General features: G+C 38.4%; 1 protein-coding gene across 7 annotated transcripts in view; it reads right to left on the minus strand.

Annotated features, from left to right (window-relative positions):
- KDM4C (lysine demethylase 4C) overlaps positions 1 to 17,197 on the minus strand; it is a 290,549-nt gene that overhangs the window by 25,403 nt on the left and 247,949 nt on the right. For 5 of the 7 annotated variants that reach the window (XM_042013234.1, XM_042013232.1, XM_042013233.1 and 2 more), the window contains exon 21: positions 16,505 to 16,597. In XM_042013234.1, the coding sequence (XP_041869168.1) occupies positions 16,505 to 16,597 (93 nt within the window). Of the gene's footprint in view, positions 1 to 11,882; positions 14,631 to 16,504; positions 16,598 to 17,197 lie in introns of those variants that run through there. The other 2 variants (XM_042013235.1, XR_006013641.1) reach the window with 2 other exon arrangements.

Below are 17,197 nucleotides of genomic sequence, written 5' to 3' on the forward strand. Positions count from 1 at the left end.
GACTGTTTTGACAGTCAGAGTATGTTTAGGAATTCCTTGTTGGGTGTCTCCGCTGACTGACACATCCAGCTTCCAGATATCCAACTTTCTCAGGATTTAAATTGGAAAACTTCCTGACTGATAATACACAGCCCCAGGTCTAGTGCACCCTTCCAATGAATCAGTAAGGAAGGTTAATGAAGTGATCTCACTGCATGTGCGAGAACAGAGAACAGCTCTCTGCTTGCCAGCAAATCAAAGATCAGACAAGTCTGAGGCAGGACATGCAGTTGCATAGCACTGCTGTGGTTGATTATGTCACACTAGAAAAAGGATCTGATAAATAAAGGAAAACATACACACAGAGGGTTTATGATGTGTCCAAATAGTGAAAGTGAAAGAAACGGAGATGTACCGCAAACTTCAAAAATACTTTTCCTGTTATTATTCCCTCTACCAGCTCTCCCGTAGCTCTTATTAGCAATAAGGCATTGCTAATATTTGCAGGCTAGAGGGGTTGGGTGGTAGAGGAGGCTTGTTTCTTCCCGAGTTAATTAATATTAAATGATTTATTAAATTATTAAATGATGAGAAGGTAACATTTGAAAAGAAATCATGTGACACATCAAATATGTATTCATACTTCTAACACCTGTCTTCATTAAATGCAGCCAAGCTTGTGTCCCTAAGTAGAGAAGAACAGAGGAATTGTTACATTGCTATGATTAGGATGGAAAAACTACATCATATGATAATAACAGTGGTGCAAGAGTGGAACAGGATGTCCAGAGGGGTTGTAAATGCCCCATCCCTGCAAACATTCCAGGTCAGGCTGGATGGGTGTTTGAGCAACTTGGTGTAGTGCAAGGTGTCCCTGCCCATGGCAGGGGCTTGGACTAGATGATCTTTAAAGGTCCCTTCAACCCAAACCATTCTGAGAGTCTCTGTGAAAATTAAATCACAAAGATACTTTCCACAAAGATGACCAGAACCACTCTCTGAGCTCATGTATTTATTTCATAACCAGTATTGTCAAGGTTCAGTTCTCAAAGTATCAAATGAATCATGCTGCCACTGCTTTTATTTATAGTATGAAAAGGTATTCAGCACTGTGCAATTATTAACATTGACTTTTCTCCACCCTGCCTCCAGTAAAAGGCTTGTTTCTTCAGTCTTTCATTTCACTAGCTTTGCAATTTGTTCTGCAATGAGACTGCTACAGTAAGCAGCACTAAAGAGCAGCTCCAATACCCACTCTCTGGGGTTACTCACCATCTTTTACATGGGGAATGGGAAAGGGACAGATGCAGCTGAGAATCTCAGGTTGCAGAAAGATCAAGTCAACTGCAATTACCATTATATTAATTTGCTAAATCATTCAGTTGAGATTATAATTACAATAGGACAAATAATTTTTATTCATTAGAGCTCCATTAAATTAATTTGAAATTCAAGATAGTAGCATTGTGGTAGTACAGCCATATTAAAGTTGAAATATATTATCTCCTGATTGTTTTCCCCTGACAGAATACTTTTATTTACACAGAATTAATATACAGGCATCTTCTTTAGCAGGACAATGAAATTTTACAAACAAAACTTTGGATATTTTTAACTAGAGTCATCATAAACAGACTTCATTTGAAGATAAATGGAAACCCATATGTTTTCCAAAAATGGAATTTCATGGTAAATGTCTTCTTAATGTTAGTACCAAGAATATTTTCCTTTTCTGACCACCAGTAACTTGCTCCGTAGTCCTTACCCTATAATCAAAGCTTACATATAACTAGCCGTATTCAGTCTGAGGTTTTTGAAGCACCCATCCTTTTTACGGCACAAAACTGTGGCAGAAAGAAGCTTCCTGCCCCAAAACAGCTCTTGCTATTCCTTACCTATTTTAGACAGATGTTGGTCTAAAATTTTCCTAAAGACCTACAGCAACAGAGATTTCACAATGCATATCACAGCACGTTGTTTGTTTTAACAGAGCTGTCCCTCAACTGGCAGGAAAAACAAGGGACTAAAACTGCATCTCTGCAGGTCATTTATTACCAGCTTGTCTTGGTAGCCTGTGTGATTTGAACTAAAATCATCTCCATCCCCCTTGGTGTCTGTGTTTAGGACTTTGTTGTGCATTTTATAAATCTTCATGTTGTTACTTTAATTAGCACAGGAACTGCCAGCAAAGCCAAGCCACAGCTATTAACATCCAGCCAGGCTTCCTTAGGCAGGATTCTCCCTTGGAAAGTAGTATTCCAGTCACACTATCCATGATTAACTGCTCAGGATTTCTATTCACCCAGGGAACAAGTACATCCTCACACTAACTAAGTTTGGAAGAAAAATTCTCCTTCGGTGAATGCAGCTCCCTCTCTTCCCTGTATCTTTGTAATAACTTTGTATCCAAATGTAGAGAGCCACATCTTGTTAAATGAGAAAAGTTTGATTTGATGCCAGAATGCTTAAAAACCAAAGAAACTATTAAAAATCAACCATAACTGGGGACTTAACTATTGAGCAGGGTCTGGTAGTTTCCTCCCAAATGCAACAATGAAGCTGTCCCTGGAAGTCTGGTGGGGAGGAAGCAATTACTGCCTTAATGACTGTTTAAGCTAAAAGTCTGCTTAAAAATTAGGTTTTCAAAAACTTTTTTTTTTTTGATTATGAAAAGCTTTTATATAAGACTATGTTCCTTGTACTTCATTGAAGAATACATCCAAACTTACTAAATCCCAATGAGATCAAGGGGTATCTTGTTCATGCCACCAGTCAACCAACAATCAAATCACAAGGGGAACAGAGAGCAGAGTGATGACAGGCCACTGCAAGGAAGACAGCTTCCAATTCATCATGAGTACCAGCCACTATGACTTCAGCCTTAAACCCTTCACCAAGGGAGGAGGTTTAACTTTCTTTAGAACTTTAGTGGGATATTTTCATTCCATTTTAACTATTTTCAGCATTTCAACTGAAGCCACAAATTATCTAAATCATGTGTTTCCATATTGCCTGGAAAAAATGAAACAGGAATAGGCTTTCATTCAAAATTAAATGTCCATTGATCTATCTGTCACAAGACAACTTTTTGAAGGTGTGGAGTTTTTGTTTGGTTTGTTTGTTTTTTAATACGCATTTTAAGTACATTCTTTGGTTCTGTAGGGCTTAGTTGAGATTACTGTCATTTTCTCATAATTTTCTCACTAAACCTACATGACTAAAGAATTGATGGTTGCATCTGCCAGCTAGTCTAAAAGGAGAGAACCATTAAGAATTACTTTGCCTTATTCTTTCTTTTCGAGAATGTGCATTTTCAGTCATTTAAGAAAAAATTACTTTCCATTTATAAACTTGAAATGCCCCATTCTACCCCACGAAAACATTATTAGAAGAGATAGGACTAAGAAGCATATGCATTCCCTTGTTTTACTTTGCTTCAAAAGCAGATTATCAGAATTAATTTTGCTGCAGACAGAGAGTCTTTTATGAATCCATAAATTCTAGTTAAAATCCAGTGAACATTCATTCCAAATGCTTTGGTTCCCTTCTATGATCTATGCATTATTTTATTTCTTCAGAAATGTACGCTTGAGTACAGCCTGTGCTGTGCTATAAGATCACCTCCTGCTTTCTTATTTCAGTGCTCTCAAAGCTTGAGAGCAAAAGGAGATACCCAATTTTGTAGGAATCCATTGTATTTCATTTGCAAACAGTTCTCTTAATTTCTGCAGTGGCCAGCTCTTTTCCCATAAACAAACAAACAACACAATCAAATAAAACACAAACAATCCACCTGAAATGAAGTACTCAGACAATTGCCTTGCATGGTTAAAGTATGCAGGTTACTATTGAAGGATGTGTGTTACATTGCAGAGTATGTCTAATTAAAAATTCAACTACTTCAGATGTTGTATCATGGATCTCACATCTGAGAGTAATTTACTGCATTTTTACATGTAAAGACGAATCAAAAATAAGAAACTGGAGTTAAAGTAGTGCTCTATTTCTGCAAAAGTGACCATTTGTCACTAAGCATAATTCCTTTTCTGAAAGGACTGCTAATGACAAAATCACTATCAAATGGAATGCCATCACAGCTTCCATTACCTCTCTGGGGAAGCTGCTAAAAGACTTTCAAAAATCGTGTAACTTTCAAAAGTAGTGTAATCTTTCAAAAGGTTACACTACTGATGAGTTTCTGAAGTTCTATCTGAAAATATACACCTAGAAGTATATTCTACATTCAGAGGCTGCTGCTCCAAATGTCCAGATACAGAACTTGGGTTTTCTACTGTTACTCTTTTTTAATGAAAAATTTGCTTTAGAATTAGGTCCTTCTATGGATATGTGGGAATAAATTTGGTAAAATTCAGTTTATGAAGTACTGTGATAGAAAGTAACAAGGAAAACCTCACTTTTTCTGGATATATTTTCATATCAAGCTGGAAAAACCAATGTCAAAAAAATCCACCTTTTAATTATACATGCTGTTTACAAAATTTTTAGAAAACTGATTTTTTACATAAAAATTCCCAGGTAATTAGTTCTAATGCCATTATGGATCAGTATTCTTGCAGTATACTATCACAGAAAAACTAGAAGTAGAACAAGAAGGATATTCATGTAGCGTACTGATTTAGCAAGGATTCTTGAGGTATTTCCCTCTGGCCTGAATCTTAACCCCAGAACTACACCCTAACAAATTCTAAAAGATTCAGAGGGAAGAGTACAGCATGTAATGCACACTTAAAATCTTAACTCACTATGCAACAAGGCAGGAGAAAATAAAGCTCATGATGGAAACTAAAGATGAGTCTGCCACAGACACTGGAGGAGTATGTACAGAGCTGTATAGAAGATAAGAATATTTTCAGTCATCCATTCTACCTTGCCCTTCACATGTTAAAAACTGCTGGGGAAGGGAGCACCAGACAGGAAAGGAGAGATCCTAGCAAGGAAATTATATTGGCTAAGGGCTATATGCAAAGCATAAAACACAAAATCCAGATAAAAAGAAATGGAGCAAAATGCAAAGCAGTATTTTTGCCATAGGGAATACCACATAATTCACTAGAGAAAATGGATTTCATGGCCTGACAACAGTAAGGGGATGCCAGAGACTGTTCTCATAGCAGAACTAAGCTATAATTGCTGTATTGTTATAATTTTTATTGGGCAAAAACTTGCAGCTTTCACTCAGTCAGCTCTCACATTAGTGCTACGCAGCATTTAACAAGTAATTTCGGCCCCCATTCTCCATTTGAAAAATCTGGTGTTACTCTCTATGGAAACTTTTGACCTTCCTCATTTAAAGCACTGTCAGACATGTCAAACAAATTGCTGCAATAGTATTTGCCATGGAGTCAGAGCTGCTCTTTCACTACAACACCATGAAAAGAGTAGAGATGTGCATGTTTCAGACTTGAACTATCATTTCATCCTTTAAGGCATAAGACTGGCAAGGAAGGGGAGAAGACAAGACAGAGAAGTTGTGCAACTAGTGAATATACCTGTGATATATCCCAGCACATCTGGTAAAAAATGGCAAAAAAGGCAAAAAGAGTTGGTAAGGTGCGCCAACCCTTTTGGTCGCTCCTTGCCCAGCAATCATAGCCATGTAGGACCCTCCACTGGCCCAGAAGTGGCGTCTTTTCAACTGGAAACTTTTAAACTTGCCACTAAGACAATTTGCTTTGAATCACTGAGAAATCAATTGTGTTGACATACCAGTATTGTGTTCCTCCAGGGCCTCCTTTAGCGGCTGTCATGTTCTTTCTCTTAAAACGCATCATGAAAATAATAATTCAGATGGCAAGTGATTACCCTCCTGGGGTTTCTCAATTGGTTTCTCCTGTCTTTTAAAAACATTACTAATTGACATGAATTTTCTCATTACTATCTCAGCAGTTTATTTGATGGACACTTCACAAGGAAATATCTACAAGAGAATTTTTTGTTTATTTTTCATGAAGTGCCTTATAGTTAAATAGCTTTGGGGGAGTGCCACAGAGCAAAGTGCTGAAACTTGAGAGTAATGCACTCAGATCACATGTTTGTATAGGGTGGGGGTTGTGGTCTATAGGCACCCCTACAGCACTTGTCAGTACCCCCAGCAGTGGAAGCCCAGTCAAATAGCAGGTGAATTTTCCTGAGAAACAACCTTCTTTGATTATTCCAAAATCTTAGAGTGCTGTAGCACGCAACACTATTATTGCATATCAGACATCCACCTTCTTTGGGAAAAAGGATCTTGGAAAGCTCAACAGTTGATTTAAATTCTCCTTTAGTGTTTCAAAATATTGGGGAAAAATTTCTGCACACATGATTGTGTCTTGGTCCCGCTTGTTCTCTGAGCACACAGTGATACTTACGCCACTGTCTCAGGGGTATCCTGCAGCTCAAAGTTCTTTCTGCAAAGATTCACCTCCAGTTACAGCACCCATCTCATATAGCCTCTCCTTGACTTTACCTTGGCCCAAAGGAGCTACTGAAGAATTTCATTCATGTAGTTCTTTGTGTTATTTGACAATGAACCTTCCATTTATTTTTCAAATATTCTTACTGAACCAGCTTACATGGTCTCACATTCACTAACTTCTCTAAGCAAAGACATGATCCCTGGAGACCTTCCCAAAATCAAACCAGGAAGATAGCATAAGAGTTGTGAGCTCTTGCTACAATATGCTGTTCTGTGTTCCTTTGTTTCAGTGGATGACAAGGGTAAGAGCATTGAGAATCTGATGATTTCTGGTTTTAGCCTACAGCACCACTGTTTCCTGTAGCTATGTCTTTACTCAGTAGTCTCCAAAATGCAGTACAGTCAGTACCCATTTTGTTATCTGAGATAGCACTGCTCCCTCTCTACAGACCATACTGGCATTATACATGAACAAGTGAAGCAGAACATATTCTGCCTGTCTCAAGCCAAGTCTTAAAGCACTGGATAGATAAAACCCACAGAGGGAGCATGAAGACACCCTGGAGACACTGAACTCCTTCCCATTCCAGAGACCTCTGTCCCTTGCATCTTGGCCCCACATGGTTGTCACAGAATAATAGGAAGCCATCCTTTTTTGTACTTGTGTCATTGGAGCTGGAAGAATTTTAGCTCATTTTAGTCTGCTTTTTGGTGGGAGACTTCAAAGTGGGAGATACAAAACTAGATAAGCAGAGAACAGAGTGGTTCCATCTCTTCCTTTGAGAGGACTGAACACTTGAAATAAGGAAAAGAGAGATTTAGCACAGAAATCTATCTTACCTCTATTTCAATATGCCAACAGGAAAAGGCAACTGTTCTGCTCCTTTCTCTTTCCAGCTAAAAAATAATAAATAATGAATTCATCTGTTCCTGCTTTTACTCACCTAATAGGACTTGAAGAAAAATAACAGGGTCATGCAAGTTACCCTTGGTTGCCACACCTGCACTGGTCTGAGGTTAGCAGCATTTTTACTACTCGCGTACACTACATATGACCCACAGAGAAAGGAGGATGTGGATTGCAGTGGCCTACGTCAGATATGGAAGCTTCTCAAAGATAATTTTGTTCTGTTACATTGTTCCTTGAGCTTTTCCTCCTCAGTAATGTAGCATGACATTGCCATCAAATGTTAGTACTGTGCCAAAAAAACACCTTTGGGAATGCAGTGCCTCATCTCTATTCTTCCTTGCTTTTAACTCCTGTGCATTCCAGAGTCATTATGGTGATTCTTTCCTACAGTTCCTCTGTGACTGAATCTGTAAGGAACATAAGAAGAAGTTTCAAGTATTGTGTATCTTCTGGGAAAATTTTGGCATTGGCTGTATACCTCATATTTTGCATCCTTAACTCTAGCATAGTAATTTAAAAGCACTCAAACACAAAACCTGGGTTTTTTTAGTAACCAATATGGGAAAAAAAATTTAAAATCTCATCCCGCATAACTGACTTTCCATCTGTATAGAAGGACCACATCCTTAGAAGAACAGACTGCTCCTTGAGTTCATGCAGTAATTGGCATCAGGAATAGCTGTTCCTAAAGGCAGTCATTCAGTAATTTGCTGGTACATTTCACAGCTATTTGCTTATACCACAAGAAATTTGCCCCTCAGGCATCCTGGGTTCTGCAGAGACTGTGAACAAATTTCTTTTTAAGAAGCTGGTACCCCTGTTTCTTCTCCTTCCAGCTCCATGAATTCTCCATATTTGCCTCCAACTTTTTACACTTTTGTATTGAAGCAGTTTAGGTTCCTTATATTTCTTGTTTAGGTTTTTATTTTCCATCCTGTTTTCCTATACTACAACAGCAATTTTATTAGGCCATTGAGAACAAGACCTTGCCACTGTGTTCCACTGTAGTAACTAGGGTGAACAAGAAGAGGACGAAAGGCTCTCCCAGACTGCAAGGCTGGCAAGGCCAGCGCTGAGCTGTGGTGGCAATGCATGCACAGCCCAGTCCATCACTGCAGAAGGGCACCCTGGTGGAACGAGCCCTTACATGGTACAGGTTCTTCCAAGACTTTACCTCGGAGCCCCAGCCACAGACCAGTTTATGACAGCTCAGTCAAATGATAGCACATCTACAGAAACACTTCACAAACCTACCTCTAAATTCTAATGGGAATCACTCTTTCAGTCAATCACCAGCAAGTCCCTGTTTCACAAAGGAACCAAAGAGGTTGTCAAATAAATGCCTGTGAAACTTTGGGACAGAAAGAACAACTACTTTTTTTATCCTTAATCCTCCTCTTCAAAATCCTTCCAAAAGACCAAACTGCTTGAGGTAAAGTTTCCTGACTTTTTCAGACATGAAGCAGCACATAAAAATTTCAGCTGTAGGATATCTAAATTGCCAAAGTTTTTAGTAACTCAAAACAGGCTCTTACAGTTTTAGCAGCTCTAAGTTTTAGCAGCTACCAGCTCTGCCTACAAATCTAAGTATAGTGGAAATACATTTAAGTGTTGAGAACAACAGCAGTATGGCTGTAGGACAATTCAGTCTGATAGTGAAGCTATAACCAAGTAGACTGTATATACAATAGCTAAGATGAATTCCAGTAAAACTTTTATGCCCTACCATAACATCATCATTTTCTTCTTGCTTAGATGTGTCAGAGAAAAATGCTATCTAAGGCATTTGGAATTTAAGACTAGAAGCCTCAGAGATGGCTTTTGAAATGTGAAAATGTGTGATAAATCTATCAGATAGTTCTGCAGTTTTTAAAAAGAGATGGGTATGCCCTTTGTGCACATGTGCAGGAAAGATTCCTTTTGCCCGCCCTATATAAGCTTTCTCTCCTACTAATATGCTGTTAAACACTGGCATCAAATACTTCAGTTGGCTAACAAGAAACAGAAAAACTACTACAAAATTTAGAGACTGAAGAAAAAGCAGCATTTCATACCAGTAAATGAAATTATAATTTTGCCTTCATCTACTGTCAAAGTTAACAAAGATTGTGCCACTAAACAGAGATGGCTATATTGAGAAGCACAGATAGCAAATACAAATATTTGTTATTTAGCACAAATAACAAATATTTCGTTATTTAGATCATTCAAGCAGAATTTAGCTTAGCAGTTATTTCTCCCGATAATGTCTTCTACACTGGAAAACATCTCACAAAATCAGAAAGAGTGGAACTGCATAAGAAGGCACAGCTTTTACATTGCTCTATTTTGCTTGTAAATATCAGGATATCATATTAAGTTCTCTGTTACAAAATGTTGGGGGTTTAGTTCAGTCCTAGTTTTTTTCCTGTTAAAGGAATTTTTTCCCATATGCATGTTGCTAGGGGACAAATGGCTGTACTTAAGAAAGACAAAAGAGCTGCCCAGTGGAGGTGGGGTGGGCCTGGCTACTCCTTTGTTTCACCTGGGTGTGGGGTCAGTTCGCTCTCGGCGTTCTAGGAGGGAGAAGCTGCTGGTGCTTTTCGGCCGTTTTTCTTTCTGCGGAGAAAGATCCCAGGATCCATGGCCCGCCTTCCCTGCCCCGCTGGAGGCCAGGCTGTGGCCGCCCTGCCCCGCCGCTGCTTCGAGCCTTCGCTGCGTTGTGGCTGTGCCCAGCCTCCCTGCCCGACCTCCGGGGGGTTCCCTGTTTGGATACATCGCGTCTGCCACCCGGGATTTGTGCTCATCCCTGCTGCTCCAGCCTGCTGCTCCAGCCTGCCGTTCCAATCTGCCATTCCAGCCTGCTGTTCCCAACGCTCCAGCCGGACACCAGGATCAGCTGCCCAGGGGTTTGTGAAGCCTTTGTTCCATCCCTTCCCGGGATCCCAGGCCGCCATTGCCGCGTGCTCCCCGAGCTCGCTCCGGAGCGCCCCCTGCAGCCGCGGGGGAACCATCGCACCTGCCCTGCTCACCGGGAGCCGCCAGCGCCCCTGCCGGCTGCGAGCGGAACTGCACCCGAGGGGAAAGGGCCCGACAGCCGAGAAGGCTGGGGCTGGGTTTGTGATTGTTTGCTGTTACTGCCAGAGTTATTGTTGTTTTGTTTGCTTGTTATACACATTTAGATATATAATAGTAAAGAACTGTTCTTCCTATTTCCCACATCTTTGCCTAAAGGCCCTTGATTTCAAAATTATAGTAACTCTGAGGGAAAGGGGTTACATCTGCCACTTCAAGGGAGGCTTCTGCCTTCCTTAGCAGACACCTGTCTTTCAAAACCAAGACAGAAAACATTGCTGTTCACTTGCATCACAGTTGGAAAATATAAAGAAACTTCAAAGCAAAAATATTTTGTAAAATTTTTCTATTACTCTCTTTAATCGAAAATTTTTAACCACCATAGCACAACACAATATATTGTAGAACTCCTATTAAGCATCAATAAAATTGCTTTGCTACAGTAATACAATAGCAAATAGGATTCAAAAGAAGTAATCTAATTTTTATCTAATTCTAGTAATTTGATTTTATCAGACCTTGCTTATAGCTGTGGAAATCAACGTCATAGCATTTATGCATTCTACTTCACAGCCCAGCATAAACTGAAGTACTTCAGATTCTTCCTTGAAATTTTTCAGATGAGAGTGAATAATTTCAATGTATCCTGACCAAACCACTACTTTCAGTACTCACCCATGACCTTCAGGATTTTTGAATACACAGAACAGCTGCTTCGCTCTTGTACGTATAAGGTAATAGAAATGGTTTGTCCTATCCTGGGGTATGCTGTGCTCTCTTGTTATGAACATTCAATTTTTGTGGGGTTTTTTTGGTGCTTTTGGGGTTTTGTTTAATCCTAGGAATACCATGCCAATTCAGTTAGCCAGTCTTTAAAAGGGCTTGACTCTTCCTACCTACTGCACTCTTCCTCATACAGTCACTGTGTATGTCAATGAAATGGTCATGAATGGTGACATGCATTTTCACCAGGAAAGATGTATCTGTCTCTAACAGCAGGAGAGGTTTTAATGGAGTGAGAAATTGGCTATTGGGAACTGGTTACACAGATAATAAGCAGCCCTGTTTTGGTGTCCACCTACCTGATTCAGTTCATGGCAAGCTTCTGGTTTCCCAGAGCATTGCACACCAGTGTATACTCTCTCTCATATACCTGAAAGGTCCATAACAATATCTGTTGTGGAACAGAAAACAAGACTCTTGAGGAATTGTAAGGGAACAGGAACTGTCTTTCTAGGCCAGTTGTTTAGCCAATCCAGCTTGCAAAGACCACGAGTCCTGAAACAGGAGGTGTGAAACTGCAATGATGACACTACACTTTTCATTCACTCAGGTACCTTTCTTAGTACCTTACAAAGGACAGAACTAATTTCAGTGTCTTTGAGAAATTCCACAGTGATCTTCTTGATGAAAGGTAGAAGGGGAAACAAGCCAACTTTTTGCATGAATATTTAAAAAAAAAATTGCAACCCGTTAGTCAACAAATTTTAAGGATCTTGAAAAGAAAGATGCTGGATCCACTCTATAGAAATGAGGGGGTTTATTCACGGTGTCATAACATGGTGTCATATCAGAACCAGGCAAAGAACATGCATTTGATTTCTAGCCTCTCTTGTACCACACAGCATCACCTATTCAATTACAAAATATTTTAATATGTATTTAACCATTTAATAATGCCATAGTTTTTTTGAACCTTAATGGAAGAGTATAAAAGCTTTCTTACCACAGAACACAGTATTTTGAAACTAAGCTTCAGTAATTAGTTGTAGTGGGTTGACCCTGGCTACCAGGCACCCACCAAAGCCACTGTCACTCACCCCCAAAGCCGGACAGGGAGAAGCGAATGTAACAAAAAGTTAATGAGTTAAGGACAGGGAGAGATCACAAACCAATTACCATCTCAGGTAAAACAAGACTCAAACTGGGGATATTAACGGAATTTATTACTAAAAAAATCAGAGCAGGATAATGAGAACTAAAATAAAATCCTAAAAACACCTTCCTCCCATGTCTCCCTCTTTCCCCTGGGCTCTTCCTCCTACTCCCAGAGGTACAGGATGACAGTGAATGGGGGTTATGGTCAGTTCATCACACATTGTTCCTCCCAGTGCTCAGGGAGAGGAGTCTGTTCCAACATGGGGTCCCTCCCACAGGAGACAGCTCTCTATGAACTTCTCCAGTGTGAGCTCATGCATAGGCAACAACAGCTCTCCTTGAACTGCTGCAATGTGTGTCACTCTTCCATGGGTGCAATCCATCAGGCACAGCCTGCTCCAGCGTGGGTCTGTCTTGGAGCTGGCTGGCATTGGCTCTGCTGGACAGGGGGGAAGCTTTCAGCAGCTTCTCACAGAAGCCACCCCTGTAGACCCCACTACAAAAACCCAGTCACACAAACCCCCCACAACATGATCATCAGCTGCACAGAACTGCAGAAGGCAGCAGCAATCTTGCGTTTTGCAAATCTATCACTAGTTTTCATCTTTTCTTTACAATAAAAGAAGGAGCCCTGATACTCCGAAATATGCCAGACAGCATCCACCAAAACCAGTGCCTTTAGAGAAAGTGTTATCAATTAGATATACATTCCAACTGTCACAGCTAAGCAATTTCTTAGACTAAAGGGATTCTGAGTGATTTCATGGTACAAGAAAAGATAGTTAATGTAACACAGAAAACTTACACTGTCATTTGAGGTGTCACATAGCAATCAAAAGGATTTTACTGTCCACTTGAAAAAATAAGAATAATCATGCAAGGGCTTCAGTGAAACAAAGATCTGTATGCCTCAGCATATAAAGGACTGGGGTTTTGCACAGAAAAAAATCTTTGGGTCCATGTATTCTGTTTTTTGGAAGCAGAACCCTAGAAACAGCAGTGCTCAGATATAAATTGGATTTTGAGAGGGCTCTTTTTCCTGTGGCAGACAGTCAGAAATCCTGCTGACTGTCCAATTTACAAGAAACAGATGATGTCATTTTGATAAAGCTCCCTTCTAGGTTCACATACCCAAGTGTTCAGACAAATTCAGACTTTCTGCTTTCTGTGAAACATCTGAAAAGGTCAAGATCCCAAAGACTGATGAGAAATAGAAAGACAAGAAATTAAAGTACAGTACTTATCAACTCTGCATTTTAACATTAAGCTATGTGAGTGTCTGTGTGTATATTCTGTTGTGTTCAGGAAAATACAGCATATTCCTATGCTATAGGAATCATGATTCCTATAGGTATGAAACAACAGGGTTGAAAATCACATCAACAGGAAAAATGTTGCAATTGTAGTAAAGTATTTATTTTAAAACATTATTACCTTGCTAGAACATTATCTCAAAATAAAAACCATAATATATTTATTCAAAACTAGACTGTTAAGCATATATATTTAAACTCTAATTTGCATACACATAGTGAAAGAAACTTATTTTATTTTACAAGTAGGTATTTTTAATAGACTTTATGAAAAACATGTTTAAAAATAACCATCAAAATCTGTCTCTTTAAATATACAAAATATCCTTGCTGTGCTGTGCTTGCTGTGTTCTCTTTAAAGCCAAAAATATGTAAGTCAATAGCTGAGTCCACATCAATCCTACTGAAAACAGTAGTGACATAAAAATGTAAAAGCACTGTACAAAGTAAGTACAGCCTTTGTTTGTCTCAGTACTGTACATACCTGTTTTTGTTTTAAAAATGTTTTATAAAAACTGCTATTCTTGAACTTAACATCCTTTCCCATGTGCAGAAAAAAGTGAGCCACTGACATTTTATCTGTTTACTAAAACGTCTCCTTCTCAGAATTGTGAATCGAAGAATTCAAAGGAATTTTACCACTTATTTCAATGAGAGCAGGACTGAAACTTCAGTGTATCATTTTGTAATCTCTCTTGGTTTTCACCCTAGTTTTATAATGCAAAATATTACAAATTCTTAAATACAGTAACTAAAGAAATCAGAACTCAAGTACTTCAGATTACAAGGCTGGTGCATGGATTAGTTCACTGTAAAACAGAGTGTTCAGTTAAAGGAAACCCAATTGCAAATAATGCTGCATGCTTTTTAATCAAGAACCCTCTCTCTTCTCTTGCTTCCTTTATAGTCCCTTCTGGCATTTCTTCTGGAATGAGCTTTTTAAGAAGGTGCGGTATCCTGGATCATCCACATATTCATTCTTAAAACGAGAACTCAATACTCTCTGCCTTTTCTTCTCTCCCAAGATAATATCTGCTCCATAAAATGTGTCTTCAAATCTCATGTCAGAAGCTGTAGACTAAAACCAGACCTTAATTACACATATGCACAATTTTTACCTTTCCATATTTTGCAGGTCCTATTCAGTATTTAATTCTCTACATCTGTAGTGTTGCTTGGAAACATGTAACTAACACCTGTTGTTAGTCTGGATTTTATCCAGGTATCACACAATCATGCTAATTCTAGGTGAGAAAACAGTGCTATGGAAGTGATGCAGCCGTTGGGCAGGTTTGATCCTAGCAGTATCCTGTTGTATTCACCACCTTGTGTTATTCAGGGAAGCTTTAAATACGAGGTACTATGTCATGGATGCCTGAAGAGAAACCTGGGCACTGCCTAATTTGCAAAGGATCAGGGTCACAGTTTGGTCACTTGTCATCAAACTTAAACCAGTTGGGAATCTAATAAAGCAGTGGGACAAAAAACAGCAAGCTGTTTGGACAAAGTCAGAGGCAGAATACTTCGGACCAACTTTCACTGCTAGAGTTATGGAAAAATTCCCAAGATAAAGAAAAACATCATTTAGAAGGAACTGGTGTGTTTTAACTTCAATAGACAAAAACAGTACCATAGGCTATCTTTAACTTGCACTGTGTTCAGCGCAAGGAGGGGAAGAGGTCTTGGGCATGCCTTGAGGACTAACTTACGTATTTCTAGAATTTGAGGCACTAGTAGAAAATCATGCAAAGGTCTGAGCAATGGCTATGGTGTGTTTTATTCAGCTGACCAAGTTTAATGTTTCTAACCTATAGTTAACTCCCTAACGAAGTTAATGATGTAAAATTAAAAAAATAAATAAACAGAAATACTGATTTATAGAAAATCAATTTTAAAATCAATAGCATAAATCCTGTTACTACTATCCTGAGAATGTAACAGTTTGCATTCTTTAGAGCATGCAGTTAATTAGAGAAGCTGTTTCCATTTGGTCTCAAAAACAAAAAAATGGCAATGGTATGCTTTCCAAGTATAAGAAAAAAACCCCATTGAATATAATCAAACGGTTCTTTTAACATTTTCCAAGACATCTGTCTTAACCCTAGTCAGGACACTGAAAGATCTGTGCATTTATCCCTAATTCACTGACAAAAAGTTTTCTTAACCCAGAATATTTGACCAGTGCACTTTGCATTAGAGAACTGTCTTAACACAGGTAAAAGCAGCCATCTCCTCTAACAAATGTATGTTAGCCTTTTTCAGCCTCTTAAGTGTTATGATCTCTCTGAGCTTCAGCACTTTTCCACTTGGCATACATACATAAAAATGGCTAGCTAGTGGATGTGTTTTGAAACAGCAGGAAACTTTAAAAAAGGAGCAAATATTTGGTCTTAAACCAAAGACTAGTGAAATGCTGATAAATCCTGCCAGCAACTTTAATGAGTTTCGATCAGTTACATTGTTTCTTACAAGAAGTTAATTGCCTGCTTATTAATTCAAGGCTTTTAAAATCACAAAGCTCTGAGAAGCTGGAAAGTTTTTTAAAAACTATACATGTAATAAGCATACTGAAAGAATAGAATGTCTGTCAATTTAAATGTTTACTAACTTGATCATTCCTGATCTGACAGATGATCAAACATGATGTGCCTTTTAGGAGAAAAGAATTATGTCTGACAACAGTACTTGCCTGGAAGAACAACTAACCATCTCACCAGCAAATGGACACATCTCCTAATTGGGCTGATTTAGCCACTCTTAATAGCACAGACTTCACAAAACATGAGTCAGTTTAAACCGAAAATCCAGAATAAATCCAAGAATTGTGTTATTGGCATTTCGAGCATATATATATATATATATATATATATGTGTGTATGTATATATATATATATGTATATATATATATATATATATATATAAAAAATAAAGTTAGCACCAGCAAATACTCACTAAACGTGCTTTTACTCTCTTAGGAAGCTCTTCATCCAGTGTATATATTTCCTCTCTCTTCATTACTATTTGAGAACCATCTTCAAATTCCACCTAATTGAAAAAATGGGTATTTGAAAATAAAATAATAATTAACTCTTGCAGGAAGTTCCTGTAAGTGTTTCCAGATAAAAATATATATGTAAGCAAAGAAGACTTACACACAGACATTTTGCTGTTTTAGCACAAAACTAGGCTGAAACATAAAAAATGTTATTTTTTATGAATTGCAACACATAGTTACATTGAAAATAATATCTAAGCAGAGGCTTCAAAATCAGCACTGACACATATATAATAAAGTAAAACTTGTTAGATTAGGAATGCTGAACAAGTAACAAGACAGGCAACATTATTTTGCAGGAGTGACATATTAAAATGTCCTTGTGTCATTTTTAGTTGTCTCTAATTTTTTTACTTGCTTCTAATAAATAAAAAATTAATTTTAACATCCATGATTCAAGGTTGAGGAAGACCATGTCGAAAGAAAGTGTGAGTGACAACTAAGGAAATACCAGTTAACAGAATTTTATTGAATCTGATGGAATTTCTTTTAAATGCTCTGTTCAGAAGATGAAAAGCTTTATCATGCTTAGGTTTAGATTTAATCCAATATGAACCCCGTTAGCAGAAAATGAGAAAGGAAATGTAACT

Source organism: Corvus kubaryi, unplaced genomic scaffold, assembly GCF_017639235.1.
Source record: "Corvus kubaryi isolate FWS band 111438036 unplaced genomic scaffold, C.kubaryi_AGA036_p1.0 split1-37296, whole genome shotgun sequence".
Taxonomy (NCBI): domain Eukaryota; kingdom Metazoa; phylum Chordata; class Aves; order Passeriformes; family Corvidae; genus Corvus; species Corvus kubaryi.